This window comes from Gallus gallus, chromosome 1, assembly GCF_016699485.2.
Source record: "Gallus gallus isolate bGalGal1 chromosome 1, bGalGal1.mat.broiler.GRCg7b, whole genome shotgun sequence".
Taxonomy (NCBI): Eukaryota; Metazoa; Chordata; class Aves; order Galliformes; family Phasianidae; genus Gallus; species Gallus gallus.
This window is the reverse complement of record NC_052532.1, coordinates 192,287,819-192,303,206: the sequence shown is the minus strand read 5'-3', so window position 1 is coordinate 192,303,206 and position 15,388 is coordinate 192,287,819. Positions and strand designations below refer to the sequence as shown.

The window sequence follows — 15,388 nt, the reverse complement described above, 5'->3', positions numbered from 1 at the left end:
ACCCATCTCCCTCAGGGTATGATTAGGCTGGGATGTGATGAAAAAGATTCTGACTTCAGCCCCCATTATCCTGAGGTATTTCCTGCTGCAGGGATCCTGATTAGCAGACACACGATACCACAACGTGGGCCCGGCTTCCGATGAGCTCAGGCAGAGCGAAAGACCCTTAATGCGAATGGCCTCACATTGCTCTTCTGAAAAACCACTGTGCTCTTCGCCCTCGAGTGACTCTGTTTTTAGTGGAAAATGACTTGAAGGGCAGCGTTCATCAAGCAAAAGTAGGTGATGTCTGAAACAACTCAGGGAGATGATGCTGTAAACCTATTTCTGTCCACTGGTAGCATGCATGGTGACCAGCCTGGATGTCTGACTTCTACAGCTGCATGAAATCTGCCATCTCCATTGCCTGCATGCTCGTGCATACAAAGGTAAGTTCAGCAATAGCCCTGAAATCCTTTGTGGGGAGCAGCCAAATAAAACAGCCTACTCCAGCCCAGGGCAAGTGTCACTTGAGATGTTGTGTCAGGACCTCCAAAAAGGGAAAAGCCTCTTTTGTGTGTTTATACCCTCATTGTCTGCTCTTACAAGAGGCTGCACAGCCTGCATCTTTTCAGTGCTCTGGAAAACACTGCCGTTGTGCAAGGTGTGATCTCTTTGGTGACAAAGCATTTGCAATGAATACAGACCCAATTCTACTTCCGAAACACAGGGGCGTGCTGTCACTGGATTGCCTCAGGATAGCTGAGAAACCCAAAGGCAGCTGTCACACATGAAACACGGATATGTGCTGCTCAGGAGGTCTAAGCTGTTGTGAATAAGAAGCTAGAAGCCAGCTGAGGTACTCCACGATGACTCACGACAAGAGGCAGCAGACATTAAGCTGGAACACGAGAAATTCTAATTAGTTATTATGAGGGCAATGATTACTATGAGGGTGATCATATACTGGGGCAAACTGCCCAAAGAAGTGGAGCCTCCGTCCTTGGAGTTGCTCAAGAATTGAGTGTACACAGAACTGAGCATCTGGACCTGTTCTGACCAGGGACTTCATGTAGATATCTACTGGAGGTCCCTTCCAACCTAAATCATTCTGTCTTCCACAGACATCTCCAGCTCTCTTGCTATACTGAGGTCAGTATGGCAGCTGGGACACAGGTCCAGAATCAGCCTTCCTTCCCCACTCCAGGTAAACCTATTCAAATCCCTGTGCTGAACAAGGAACTCAGGCTTCAAAGCAGAAATTCCTCAGCCCTACTGTTCTCAGGAGCTGAACTTCTAGATTTCTTTCTTTCGAGTTCTAGATTTCAACCCACAAATGATCCACAAAAATCTATAAAGATCAGATCAAGGAGGTGAATGTATCCTCTTGGTCTTGGCCCGGCTTAGTATTAAATGTGGAGGTTGGTGGCCCTGACTGTGGCAGGGGGGTTGGAGCTTGATGATCCTTGAGGTCCCTTCCAACCCTAGCCATTCTGTGATTCTGTGATTCTTTTCCACTTTCCAGCTGACAGGAATAGCAGTAGCAAAATAAAAGGAAACAGCATAGTGTGTTACATGGTTATCTGTAAGCTGCAATGTACAGTGTCCATGTACAAGTGTTTTTTTAGCATACCAAGAGCAAGGTCAACACTCATTTATGGGCTCTGACACACACATAAGCTGTTGCAAGGTAGTAAGTTAGAACCTGTTAGTTGCTTTGCTCGAGCTGTAGATGCCCATGTTTCACACAAGCTCACCAAATGCAGATTAGCAGCTGAAGTGCACTATCTTGTAAACATCTTGATGCCTTTTGTCTTTCCTACACCTGCTGGTGAGACCACAAACCCCACTGCAAGGTCAGTGCCTTGATCCAGGAGATATGAGGAGACAGTGTTTCACCAACCTGAGTCTGGTTACGCAATTTTTGATGTTGTACAGATGTTGTCTACCTTGTCTGTTAGCCTGGATTACTCTGCTGCTTATTTATTTCCAGGGAAACTAGGGTTGCCCATAGCTCTATTTGCCATATTTTACACATCTGACATAGTGAACTTTATTGTTGCCTTGAGAATTCTGTACATAGGGGAGTATGGCCATACTCAGTTTCACGTGAGGCAGGGAGAGACATTTGTTTCACTGTGTATGTTCTTTATATGGTTCTCCAATTTTGTTCTGTCTTTTCCAAAGGGATAATTCAGTCCGTTTGCCATGCCAGATGTGCAGAAGTATTTTAAATATTCAATCAAAATCCCAGTTGCCGTGAAGCAGATAATCACAGTCTTGGCTGCCTATCATTTTTTAACTGTACTGTTCTTGTGAATATGATAAAAAAGAAACTTGCAAAATACAATCTCTGCTTCACAGTCTGGGTCCTGGTCCAGACTTGTGGTTTACAAAGCCTTTTGCTGAGTGACAACAAAACAAATTATGCGGCCTCCCTTATGCCTTAAATTTAATATCTCATCTCCTGCCCTCTAATTCAAACCTTCACACAGCACCAGGGTTTCCTTTGTAATGAGATAACTCTGAATATTAAGTTTGCATTACGCAGGGCTATTATTCACATGCCTGACATCACTACATATGGAACTGTAATCAATAAAACATGGTTCGAGAGGGATTGGATGGCTTGTGGGCATGGGGATCAGTCACTGAAGCCTCTCAGTTACTGCAAAACATTCATCCCAAGACAGTAGTGACCTATTGGGGAGCCCTGATGAAAACCTCAGGCAGTGAGGCCAAAGTTGGAGCAGTCAGGGACATGTGCTGTTTGAAATGGTCCCATTGTGTCACTGCTGAGCCACACGGCTGGGTGGAGTGGAATGGTGAGCACACAGCCTCTGCTGGCTCTCGGGCATATGGAATTGATCTGGGGGTAAATGAACCTTCCTCTTCAGGCCTGGCACCCCAAGTCCATTTGAATGTTTGGATTGGACTCCACTCTGGCTGAGCCAGCCTGGCAGATCTCACTGACATGTCACACATGCTCAGGTCCTACCTCCATCGTTGTCCTTCCCGTCGCCACACGCCGTCTCCATGGACGTGTCGCAGCCCGCTCCTCTCCAGCCCAGCTGGCAGACGCAGTGCCAGCCATTCATGTCCAGAGTGCATCTGCCATTCCCATTGCACAAGCCAGGGCATCCCTCTGCAAGGCAAACAGCCACATGTTCAGACATACCACAAAGGGAGAGAAACACAGCCGGGAAAAGGGCTGGTAAACAGCCATTTCCCTCTGTTTTTGGCTCAGTTCTCCACTCCCACTTGATGTCTTCCCATTGTCTCAGTTTAGAGTCAGAATGAGCCCACTCCGGCTCCCCAGTGCACAGCCTCACTGATGGCATTGATGGAATAGTGAATTTGGGGACACACTGTGATTTTCCTGCTCTGTTGGTTGCAAAACTCACCCTTCCACCTGAGTATCTCAAAGCCTTTGCTTTATAAGACCAAGATTTAGGGTTACCTAAGAAGTTACACGTGAGGTTAAAGTTCCTAATACTTTGCATGATAAAACAGTTTTTAGCCAGAATAAGATCACATTCAAAACTAGAATGAAAAGGAAGGCACTTTCTACTTTAGCAAATGTTTGGAGAACACACAATTTCTCTATTATAGTCATTCTGAGAGGGGTTCATCTGATCCTGCTATAACCGCCCTTCAGCTCAGCAGCAGAGGAACCTTCCCCATGGTGGAAGCCCCTCATGTAGGTTTGGTCCCCACACTGAAACATGCTCTGGAAATGCCTGTTTGTCTCTGCTGACTAAAAGGAGACTCCAGCAGAGGCAGATGTTCCTATTACAGGTGATTAAACTTGGGGGGGGGGGGGGGGGGGGGGGGAGCCCTATGCTTCCTGCCTGCTCACTAGGGTTTGATTTTCGCATCCGACAGCCACCTGCTGAGATTTCCATCCTTTATTTTTTTGTGTGGGGGGGGGGGGGGGGAAATAGCAGAGTAATTTCCCCAGTAAGCAGCCACGTGTGGGAGGCTGCTTAGCCTACACAGTTCAGTGTAGGGGGCTTTTCACCTGCAGAGCTCAAATATCTTTTGTGAGTAGCAGCCAGAAACGCTAGCTGCATTTTACAGATTAGGGAAGTGAAGCACTGAAGTGACTGTCGAGGTCACCCAGCAGGACTGATTAAAGCAGGAACACAACTGAGGCCTCCTGAGCTCTGTTTTAAAGCCCTCTCTGCTCATACATGTGTTGTGAAATGCCTTCATGTAGTTTGAGTTCCTTCAAGCCCTCAGCTTTGCAAGGTGAGCTTCTATGAGGAACTGCACAAGTGATGGACATATCCTGTCCCAAACGACACAGTGGTGAAGGGCACTGAAAGGTGTGCATTGTGGTAACACTCGGTCAACCCCATCACTCTGTTAATGGGAAGCTGCCTGAGGAAATCCTTGAGTGTCCCACACTGGGGAAATACAGCATGGAAATGCTTCTTCACTAACAAAATGTTTACATCTTTGCTAAATCAGCTTTCCTAACAGGTTACAGATTAACAAAGGCCAAGTGGAATAAGGAACAAAGTGGGTAGGGAAAAGTCCTTCAAACAGATCTTCAGTTTTGCATTTACAAACATAACCCAACATCGGATTTTTAGAAATCCAAAAAGGATTTCTAACCTTTTGAAATGTGTACTGTATGTGTGTGAGGTAGGGCACATAACCTGTGCGCGTGTGAGCATGCTTGTGCTTCATTACTAATACATTAAATTAGTATTTATACATTACAGATGAGCTATTGATAAGCACAGCTACTGGAAGTTCTCCATTTTAATACTGTGCCTTCAGTTATCTACAACAGTGCCAAACTTCTAAGCATTTAATGTGATTCTTTTTCCACGCTAGAGCTAATTTATTAGTTTGTTCCCTTTACTCCCTTTCAGCCTTTTTGGAAAATGAGAGGAAGAATCTCATTACTTGTTAAAAGGACTTGCTGAAGTTTACTTAGGCAGGTAGGTAATCCCACTTCAGAGCAGATAAATTCCATTTGGATAGGCCCCCATCCTGATAGTTGGGATTTGCCACTTTCCCCCTCTTTATAAATCAGATTAGATGTGTGCAGACAAAAGCCTCTGGAGAAAGCTGATGAAATCAGTTTATGTGTGTTCTGCATCACTTCAGTAGTTGGCAGCTCAGTTCTGCAATGACAATACTGCATCACCATTGAGCACACTTTGTGATTTACTGCTCTACTGCATCAGTTGGACTCTTCATAACCTACCCTAAAAATTCTTTTCTATCTATCTTGCCACTGCAGAGACTAAGCAGGACTCTCCTTGAAAAGGGGTGGTAGTGCTGTCTTGGCAGGAGTGAAGTGAGAATCTAAGAGAAATGGGCAATGAGAACTTGAAGAGACCACTCTAAAAGTATGAGAGGAGAAAGGTTGGATAGCACCTGACTTTTAACCCAACAAGCAAAGTTCAGTCTTTGGAGTGGGAAGATGGGTTTCAGAAATTCTTTCTTGTAGCTAAACACAATGGAACTGTGAGCTCAGTCTTATGTTATACAGGGGTAGATCCAAGAGCTGCGAATAGTTTAAGTTAGGGCTACGATGAAAATTCAGAGGAAATTTATTTTAACTTCTTTCTTTTAAGTATATTTTGCATTACTTAATTTTCGGAAGGAAGATATCAAAAGAAAGAATCATAGAAATGATTCTCCACTTTCTCACTTCCCACTTAGGGAGGTGAGGTTGTGGAGTGGCAGAAGAAGTCTGATATAATTAGTACAGAGCCACCTCCTGCCTCTGAGGAAATGAGAAGAGTTTGATTTGTACACTCTAGAATAGCAAATGCTGAAAAGATTATGATTGTTTTCCACAAATTCATGAAACAGATAAACAGTGAGAAGGAAAACAGCTATTTAAGCTAAAGAGAATAATGCTGGCATAAGAACAAATGGACCTAAACCAAGCATGAATGATTTCTGGCTGGAAATTAGAAAGGGGGGAAAAAAACAACCACATTTATCCGGATCAAAGGAATAAAGTTTTGGGATAACCTCCCAGTGGAATGATTAAGGCAAAGAAGCCTCACTGATATATATATAAAATTCTGTACGATGGGGTTGCCCTTCTCCATGTGTGAGATGGGTTTTGGGCTATTTGAATGGAGTTCCATGATTTCCTGCTGAACTTCTTCAACCGGACTCAGAGAAATTAAATCAATCATATCAGAAGGCAAACAGAGGGAAAACACCATTTAGGAGAGGAAAGAAAGAAGACGGCATCTTGTAAGATAACGTAAGATAATGTTTGTAAGATAATCTTACAAACTGTCCACTCTCCTCCTTGACTGTTAAGGGAATCTAGAGTCACTAGCTGAGATACAAGCTGCAGGTACCTACTGTGGGATGACTCCCTCTGTAAGGCCATTACCCACTGCCTTGCCATCTTCCCAGTCTAGAGAGTGAGTTTGCCTCCTCCCATCAGTAAGAGAGCCAACTCCAGTTCCTAATGAGAAAAACCTCTTCCAAGGAGTCAGAGATAGCTATTTCCCAATGAAATGACCTCTTCTTCACAGGTCCACGAATACAAAAGTTGCAGCAAAGTATCAGTGTTTTGAAGACTAAGTTGTACCTGCCCCATGTGGTAGTACAGTAGGAGGACAGTTTTCATAAGTAATGACAAAGGAAATCATTAATAGAAAGCAACACAATTGAACAGTGCTGTCAGAGGACTCGTAGAGTCAGCAGGTTAGAAATTAATATCGATATGCAGGTCAACATATCTAGAAGAATGGACTTAGAAAGTATTACTATTTCTAAGCAGTTCTGCTGCATACAAACTTGACCTTCACTACCACTACTAGAGGTAGAACACACAGTATTCCACATTTCACAAACAGTACTCTTGAAAGCACTAGTAGAAAAGGTGACACAAATTAAATTGATCCATTTCACCTGTGCTGGGTAATAAAGGAAAAAGATCACTGTATCTCCAAAGCGCTTCTGAACATCAACACAGCAGGGTGGCTCAACCTTCCCAGATTTATAGCACCATGGAGGGGAGTTGGATGAGATGATCTTTTAGGGTCCCTTGCAACTCAAATGATTCTATGACTCTGTGATAATCTTGCAGCTCTGATTTCTCATAGCTAGAGTCGCTAATGATCCAGTACTCCTGTTTGTGTCTGTTAACTCTATTTGAGTGACTAAGATAATTAAATACATGAATAGGGCTTTCTGAGGGGGAAGAAGCCTTTTATGTGACTTTCTAACTGAAGCACATGAAAGCACTGCTGATACTGTGAGACACTCACAAAGACGTCAGGTCTGCCATGCAAGAGAAAATAACAGAGCAGGGAAGCATTACAAAAAGTGGACAAATTTTGAACTAGCCAAGAAAAACTGTCAAAGGAGACAGTCACCACAGTCAGAAATGATGGTGCCACTTCTAAGATTAAGACTGGTGGTAAAGCAGTCTGCTCTTAATGAACTGTACAGTTAAGGCTTTCTCTAATTAGTACAATTAAAAACAATGTTTAATGGCAAGTTTTTTTTCATGCTAAGGCTCACTGCCACTTGAAATTGGACTTAAATATGTAAGACTTTCCTATTTCTGCTCTTAAAGTGTTGGTAGACAACAATTTTATTACTTTTGTCAGTCCTCTATCACCAAAGAGAGAAACCTCCCTTCACCTTAAGAAAGGATTCTTAATGGATGATCTAGTGAGTCTCAATAGATTAGTGGCTCTGAAATGAGTGGGATCTGGCTGAATGGAACACGTGAAGATGCAAACACCTGCACCTTGAGGGAACAAACCTCAGTAAGGTATCTGCAGAATTTGGAGTTTATGGTCTCCTCCAACCTTAATGATTTTATGATCCCAAGTTCTTTGGAACTGAAGGGGATGAGTGAAACATCACGGGATCTCTACAGATTACGAAAACCTGTTAAAGTGTCCCGAAAAACACCCAACTCCTAAACTGGTGGCTATCAAGAGAGCTTTCATCAGATGGCTCCTGAAAGATGAAGAATAAGAAGTGACTTGCCAGAGCTCCCACTGTTTCCAACTGCAGAAATGGAGGAACTGACTTCGAGTTCTCACTGCTACTCAGAACAGAAAGTGACCTTGCAGTCATCTCTGAATTCAGACGGAGGCAGCTGTTCAGAATCTTTACCTTTCAGACTAGCTGTCATCCACCCCAACAGCATTAATGCTGTTATTTCTTAAGTGTGACAATGGATCCACAGCAATAGAAATTAAATATATTGATGTTCTGGCAGTTCCAATAGCATTCTGAATGGAGGAGCTCTCTCTAAAACCATACATCTTTAATATTAGGTACCTATTTTCATTTTAAGCATTACTGGTATTAATTAAGCCTTAGATTCGAGCACTCTATTGCAGTCCTAGTTGTACCTTCTCAGCTTAATCCCACTGATGTCTGCTCTTGAAACTTGCCCTCCAATTTAGAAACAATTCTGTATCTTGTCTGATTTACTGGTTTATTGTAAAGCTGTAGGAAAGACCCAGCAGTAAATCAGGCTCACTCTTGACAACACGGGATTACTGGGAAGGGATTTCAACCCAAAAGATGTTAATAATTAAGAAAGCCAAAAGAGCATGAGTAATTTAGTTTTGAAAAATGCACACCATGAAGTCAGCCAAGTAAAAAGCATGTACTTTTAATGTTTCAGCTGTTGCTAATCTTTCCAAAAGAGGCCATGTACTGTAAGATACGATCGTTGTTCTTAGCATGTTGCCTAAGCTGTTACCCACTTGCAGTACTCACTAAATACAACGTGTCTTTATTCTTGGGTGTAAAGGTAAGTTAAAAGGCTATCCAGAGGGGAAGTGACAGCTACGTAAGACTTACTGAGCCACTGAAAGGGCAAATGAGTACAGAAGATCCCTGGGCACAAGCTCTACAGACTGCTTACTCATCCGTTCTATCCTCCTGGTGCTTACCTTTTGACCCAGCCCTCTCCAATACAAGTCGAGATGAAAAGGAAACCTCCTGGGGTTTTGAAATGCAAAACACTGAGATGTGGAACATGAACAGGAGGTTCTGCTCACACTGCCTAGTGCCGACCTGTACCTTCCTCTATGTATGTCACCATTTCTCTGTAGGACTACAGAAAGTGGCCATCTTTCCTTGATCTAAGAAGGCGAATATCATTTTTCTCCTGGTTTAAGTCGAGTCAAGCACATTTCACTGATGCTAAGCAATGAAAAAAAAACTACCACTGAATGATCCACTGATCTATAAACAGTGGTTCAAGGAAAATTGCTGTTTGCTGTACATTAGACTGAAGATAAGAGTCTCATTAATTAAACCTTGGACATTCATTAATATTTGTCTGCTTAAAGCTTTTCCCTGGTTACAATTGCACCTGAAACCTCTTTTAAGCCACAATGAGAGCATGAAACATTAGACTGTAAATTCATCCAGAGAAGTGAACTCAGTAGGACAACCATGTTGCTTGTCTCACAACAAGAGCTTTACATGGCAGATTTTATTTTAACTGTTCACCGGACAAATATTTTGGCGTATCTGTCCTTCTTCATCAGCTTCTCTCAGCTGCTATTCCTGATTGCTCACAACCTGAAAAGGAGAGTAACGCTACGGAAGAAACTGATTTGTTCAATCTGATTTTTTGGTTTGTTTAACCAGCAAACATATGATGCTGCGTGGTGTCAGCACTGCGTTGCTGTTAGTGTCAAATCAGCCATGTAGAAGGATATTGGTGTCCAACCCAATCACATTTACTGTCAGATTGTTGCATTCACTAGATGTGTGCTACTTCAATATTTTTTGAAAGCCAAGTGAAACTACTTTTATTTATAAATCCTACACTAATATACCTTGTTGCTCTGACTAATAGACAACTGAGATTTTTCTAAGATCTCAGTACCTCTGCTCCATAGCAGTTCAATACCATATCTTTGCCACTGAGAAGACCTGGGTCCTAAGCTTGCTTTACTTTTCAAAAATAGGAACATTGGGTAGGATTTCTTTAGAGGGTATACTGACAGAACATCATTCATTTGAATAGAATTTGTTAATTTGTGTACCTAGAGGCTTTGAGGCTATAACATTTTGTATAAATATATATATATATACATATATATAAAACTATTTGAAGTTCCCGTGTAAGACTTGGCAGTCATGGCTCAAAAATATGAAGACTCCACATAGAAAGTACACTCACCTGCTTGTTACAAAATGGATCATAGACAACTGATTACAACACATCACTGTACAGGGCTCCTGATGTATTTGTTTCCTCCTGACTTGCCTTACCTGGGTAGTAGGGGTGAGGATGAGAGATGATTTGGAGGGGAGGGAAGGGACAAGGGGAAGGGTAGGAACACTGATATGATGTTAACACAGGATCACAGCACTTACAAAGGTACTTCCTACCTAAATGACTGGAAAGTTCACCCTTCCAGACATTAGGGAGCATTTTGGTGACGATGAGGAAGAGATGCAACCTCAACACAGCATGTTCACGGTGCATTTAAAAAAAAGAAAACCACAAAGACAATAGGAAAAATAGGAAGGAAGAGCATACCTTTCACTACCTTATCCAGATAGTGAGCTTGGGAGATAAAAGACAGGACATTTAAGGTAGGATTGAATAAGTGCATTGCGGCTTACTACGAGACTGTGCAGGTGCTAGAAAGGCAAAGGAGAGTTCGCTGTGATATGGAAAGAAAAACCTTGATAATGAGGAGAGAAAAAGGAGAAGGGTGGAGCACAGCCCTCCTCAGTCAAGGAGCTCAAGAAGGCTATGTTTAGGCATCCAGTCATCTTTGCTCATTAAGACCAGGAAGAGAAACAGTAAAGTTAAATATATATATATATATATTTATGTGTTTTGATATATATATGCATATATATATATGTATAAATATATATATGTGTGTATGGCAGAATATTTTAATGTTCTGCTCATTTGCAACAGTCTACCCCTGTTATACTGCTTTTCATCATTTGAAAGAGCTCCACCTCACCTGATTGCCTTGCACTTTTCTGCACAAAGACACACAGTCCTCCTGTGGCCTTACCAGAGGCTTTTCCCTGGATCTTCTTAATGGGAACATATTGTGTTTACACAGCACCCTCTACCCCAAGATCAAATTATTTTACAAACACTAAATTAACCTTTTGGCAGTTTTACCAGGTAGGTAGGTCTTAATATACTCGTTCCAAGGAGGAATGCAGCAAAGAAAAGAAAGTTTGAGATGTGGTGGGAGCAGTCATGTGCCCAATTCCCATGGAACATTAATTTAGAAAACGAATTTCTGATTGCTTTTCTGGGGTCAAATAGAAAGCTGGTGGCAAGGCCACAAGCAGGAACTGGGAGTCTTGGCTGGGTGAGCCCTATGCACGCCAGCAAGCGGCACTCACTCTCCTAATAGCAGCTGGTCCTTGATAATAAATGAGAGGCTCTAAGTCTTGCTCTTCCCTCTTTTGTTCTCTGTTTAAATGTTATTTCCCTTGTTCAAGTAAAGCTTGCCTACTCTCTGCTCACTCTTTCTCAGTTGTGTCCTGGCACCTCTAGAAAAAGTTTTGTTTTCTGTTCGCTCATGTAGACTGATCAGCTGGGAAGTCTTGCAAGAATTTTTTCCATGTGGGAACCTTAATGGTCAAAGCACTATGGTAAGCAAGTGGAGAGGCCACAGAACTATTCAAGGCCAGGTTGGGTGGGATCCTGGGCAGCCTGATCTACTGCTTTTCATCCCCAGGGCAGGGATGTTGGAGCTAGATGATCTTTAAGGTCCCTTCCAACCTAAGCCATTCTATGATTCTATGATCCTTCTGTGGGGCAGTTATGAGGATTGGGAATGACGTTCCCAAATCATACTCATGCAGCAGTTGCTATGCGGGAAGTGTAGGATCACCATCCACTTGGGAACTTCTCTTTGGGATGCTAAAATCAAACAGCTAACACTGTGCAGATAAAGATAAGGGAGGCAGCTGCCCATGGCAACCATGTCATTAATGTGTCAGGGTTATCATGCAATAGGAAAATAATAGAGTCTTTGTAAGGGAATTTTCCACACGTGGCCATGCAGCTGTAGCATGACTCTTCTCTAAACCTGTACAGTTTTCAATCATGTGCTATTCTTACACTAAAACATTTTATATCTGCAGAAACTCCTTTGGAAAACCCGTGGGCATGTGGGACAGGTTGAAGAGCTGTACTACTTTTCCATGATGTCCTCTGCACCCAAAGATGCTGCACACAGCTCCACATCATCACTGCAAGCCACTGTCCCTTCAGATCTATTACTGGGGAAGCTCATGCTGCCATTTTTCCATATGAGTCTGCTCATTTCTCCAATTTGAGCTGTCTGGGTTAGTTTCATCTGAAATATATTAGGAAGGAGTTAAACTGAGATTGGGAAAAGTTGAAGGAGTGGAGGCAGAAGCCTTTCACTGATAAAGTAGTGAAGGCAGAAGTTGTTTATGCCAGAGGGGCAGGGAAAAGATCATCTTTGAAGTTCTGTGCTTCATACTCACTGCCAAACATGGTGGCAAACTACTCAAGGCCAGATTACGTGTTCTCCCTGTTTATTGCAGGGGAGTTGGACTCGGTGACCTTTAAAGGTCCCACCCAACTCAAACAATTCTGTGGTTCTATGATTGTGTGATTCTACCTCTAGCTTATGCAAAATCATGTTGGAACAAAGCTGCAAGGTCCTATTTTCCATTGCAAGTTATAACCATGGCTTTCTATTGCCCGGAGGTGCCCATCCCATAAAAAAAAAAGGTGGGTGTCAGAGGTCCAGCCCAGCTCAGATTCTTCTCTGGATATGGTGTGTGCTGCAGAGAGTTGAGCATCTACTATTGGGCTAAGGCCACCCCAAACATGTGGGCTTATTTTATGCTGGGCTGCACATAGACCAAACTACTTTAAAAGGCATGAGTGACTTGTTAGAAAACTGGGAAAAGAGAGCAGAATCCACCTGCAGTGTGCTTTGTCTGGATTCCAGCTGCTTGAGCAGAACCAGAGGGCAACGATTACAAGCCCAGCTATTCAGAACATGTGTGACTGTTTATGCAAGAAGACTGATGAAAGGCAAATTGGAAAAGGCAGATTTCTCAAAAATCAGAGTTTTGCTAAGTCAACCAAAAAGTAGCTTAATGGCATCATAAGCAGAAGCCTGTGTGGACAAACTGTCTGTCTGTTTAGGCATTCTTACTGCATACATCAGGTGTACATGCCAGGACCAGATTTCCAAAAGGAGTTGTGCAAGCACTTTTTTGCAGAGATCAATGGGAATTAGGCACTGAGGTGCTTTGAAAACCTGCTATGTGGACCTGTGTGTATTTGGAGAGCTCACTGCTGGCCCCTTAGGGCTCTGGAGAGACCCCACAGTGTTCAGATGCAGCAATGGAACTCCAAGCATTGGCTCAGGCCTCATGTCCTGGCCCTGAATATCTCAGCTCTGCTTTAAGTATGTACACAGGGAACCCCTTTCTGCCCTTATTTCCAAATAATCCTAATAGGAATCAAAGAACCAAGGCTTGTTTACTGGTAAAATATCATGCAGAGAGATTCACATCAGATTCAGTACAAGACCTCCACTGAGGGTAGGCTCACTAAACCTGACGTTGTGCCTCTGCGGCAGCACCTGGAGCACTCTCCAGGCTGTATCATCAACTGTCTGGAATCTGAGGCCCTGGACAACCTCTGGAGTTGTTTATTCTACTCAGAGAATTTTCTGTGGTGCCTCTTGTGAAACAATAGCCTGCCAGAGAGCTGGCTTTTGATTTGCTCTTTCAGGCCCTCCAATGAGAGAGTTGATTTCACCTTTAAACTAGAACCCACCCTGCTCCCTGGATGTTGCTGGCATGTTTTGGGCTGGAATAGAAGAAAGTCAAATTCTTTCAGTGTTTCTAAGTGGAAGGGAATTTGAAATATGCTGGAGAGCCCAACACAGGTGCCTTGTATAATGGGTATTGTAATGATGTTTTCTCCTTTAAAATATTAGAGTAAACCAATTGAACCATTCTGCTGGGTTTCAGGCTTCCTGCAGTTCTATAATCAACTTTCTGTTCTACCCTTATGCCTGGATGTGCTAAGTTTGCTGAGTTAGAATGATGAATGCACGCTTCTGCATCAATTTCCTGGTTGGGAATTAACTGGGGTTTGTCTAATGAAATCTCTGAATGTGAGCAATCAAGCTAGTATATTTGGTAACATGACTTTGTATGAGCAAACAGAATTAATCCACCGGGATCACAGTTCCCTTGTACACCATAAGAAAGAGCCTCCTATGACCTACAAAACAAAAGGATTTCTTACTCTCAAACATGCTCAACAGGAAATGGAAGAAGTCTACTTTACTGGTATCATCCATTTCTACCATGTTACCTCCACACATGGCAATACTGTAAAAGTGTCACTTCAGCAATGGGGTTTTATGCTTGTCAGTGCTAGAGCAAACTGGGCCATGACACAGACATAGAAGGAATTACTATCAACAGAACAAGTTGTCATGCAGGGAAATTACACAGGGACAAGGGAATGCTTTCCACACACTTCATGTACGTAATACCAAGTCAATGTCCTTTCATCTGTGCCAATATTACTTATTACTCCTTCCAAAGCTACTCAGTTTTCTTGGGTATTTATGGCTTTGCCAAATCTCCCTTACATTCTACACATTTATCAATGAAATATTCGGTAGGAAATACAGTTTACATCGTCAGAGGTATGAAGCTGTACAGATCTGTTGCTAAATTACCATGCAAGAAGATGAGGAGGGAGGGGGAGTGAAAATAAATGGAACTGCTCCAGCACTCTGAGTATTAAAGGGTGATTCTGAACCCAATACAGCACTGCAATAGGAAGGTAGCACCATTCATAATGACAGTGTGCACCAATCTCAGTGCTGACTGCATTGCAGTGCTGGCCTTTCCCAGGATAACAAGGACTCTTTATGTTAAGAGTGAGGAATAGCAAAAATAATGGGGTAAATTTAATTACCAGGAAAGATAAAAGCTTGTTGTTTGAAATCAGCCCAGGCATATCAGAGGCGTGGAGAAATATCATACACTAAACTAGTGGCATTTTGGTTTTGCAAGAGAACTAATAAAATGGCACTGAGGGAATGAATCAGGCTTTGTGTGCATAAATGCCTTTCACATAAAATTGTCCCCTGGATTTGGTGCCTTTTGCTGAACATTTCTTTTTTCTTTTAAAACCCTTTCATGAATCTGTGTAGCTTTCCAAATCAAAGTGCTTGAACACAAGGCTATAAAATAATATTACAAAAACACAGGATTCCAATTAACACAGGCCTGCTCCCTTTTCATTCTGAAGTCATTTAAGAGAGGTTTTTTTGTTTTTTTTTTTTATGCCTTCCTCATGAAAAGAAATGAAAGCTGTTAAGGACATAGACAAGAAAGCAGAAAGAATGTAACGTCTAATGAGACAGAGGAAGTTTTT

The 15,388-nt window shown here is 42.5% G+C and overlaps 1 protein-coding gene across 21 annotated transcripts in view; it reads right to left on the bottom strand.

The window, feature by feature from the left end:
* TENM4 (teneurin transmembrane protein 4) overlaps positions 1-15,388 on the bottom strand; it is a 645,160-nt gene that overhangs the window by 103,151 nt on the left and 526,621 nt on the right. For 16 of the 21 annotated variants that reach the window (XM_046902783.1, XM_040646792.2, XM_040646975.2 and 13 more), the window contains 2 exons: positions 10,499-10,525; positions 2,978-3,124 (listed from right to left, as the gene is read on the bottom strand). In XM_046902783.1, coding sequence (XP_046758739.1) covers positions 2,978-3,124; positions 10,499-10,525 — 174 coding nt within the window. The remainder of the gene's footprint in view (positions 1-2,977; positions 3,125-10,498; positions 10,526-15,388) is intronic. The other 5 variants (XM_040647002.2, XM_040647034.2, XM_040647301.2 and 2 more) reach the window with 1 other exon arrangement.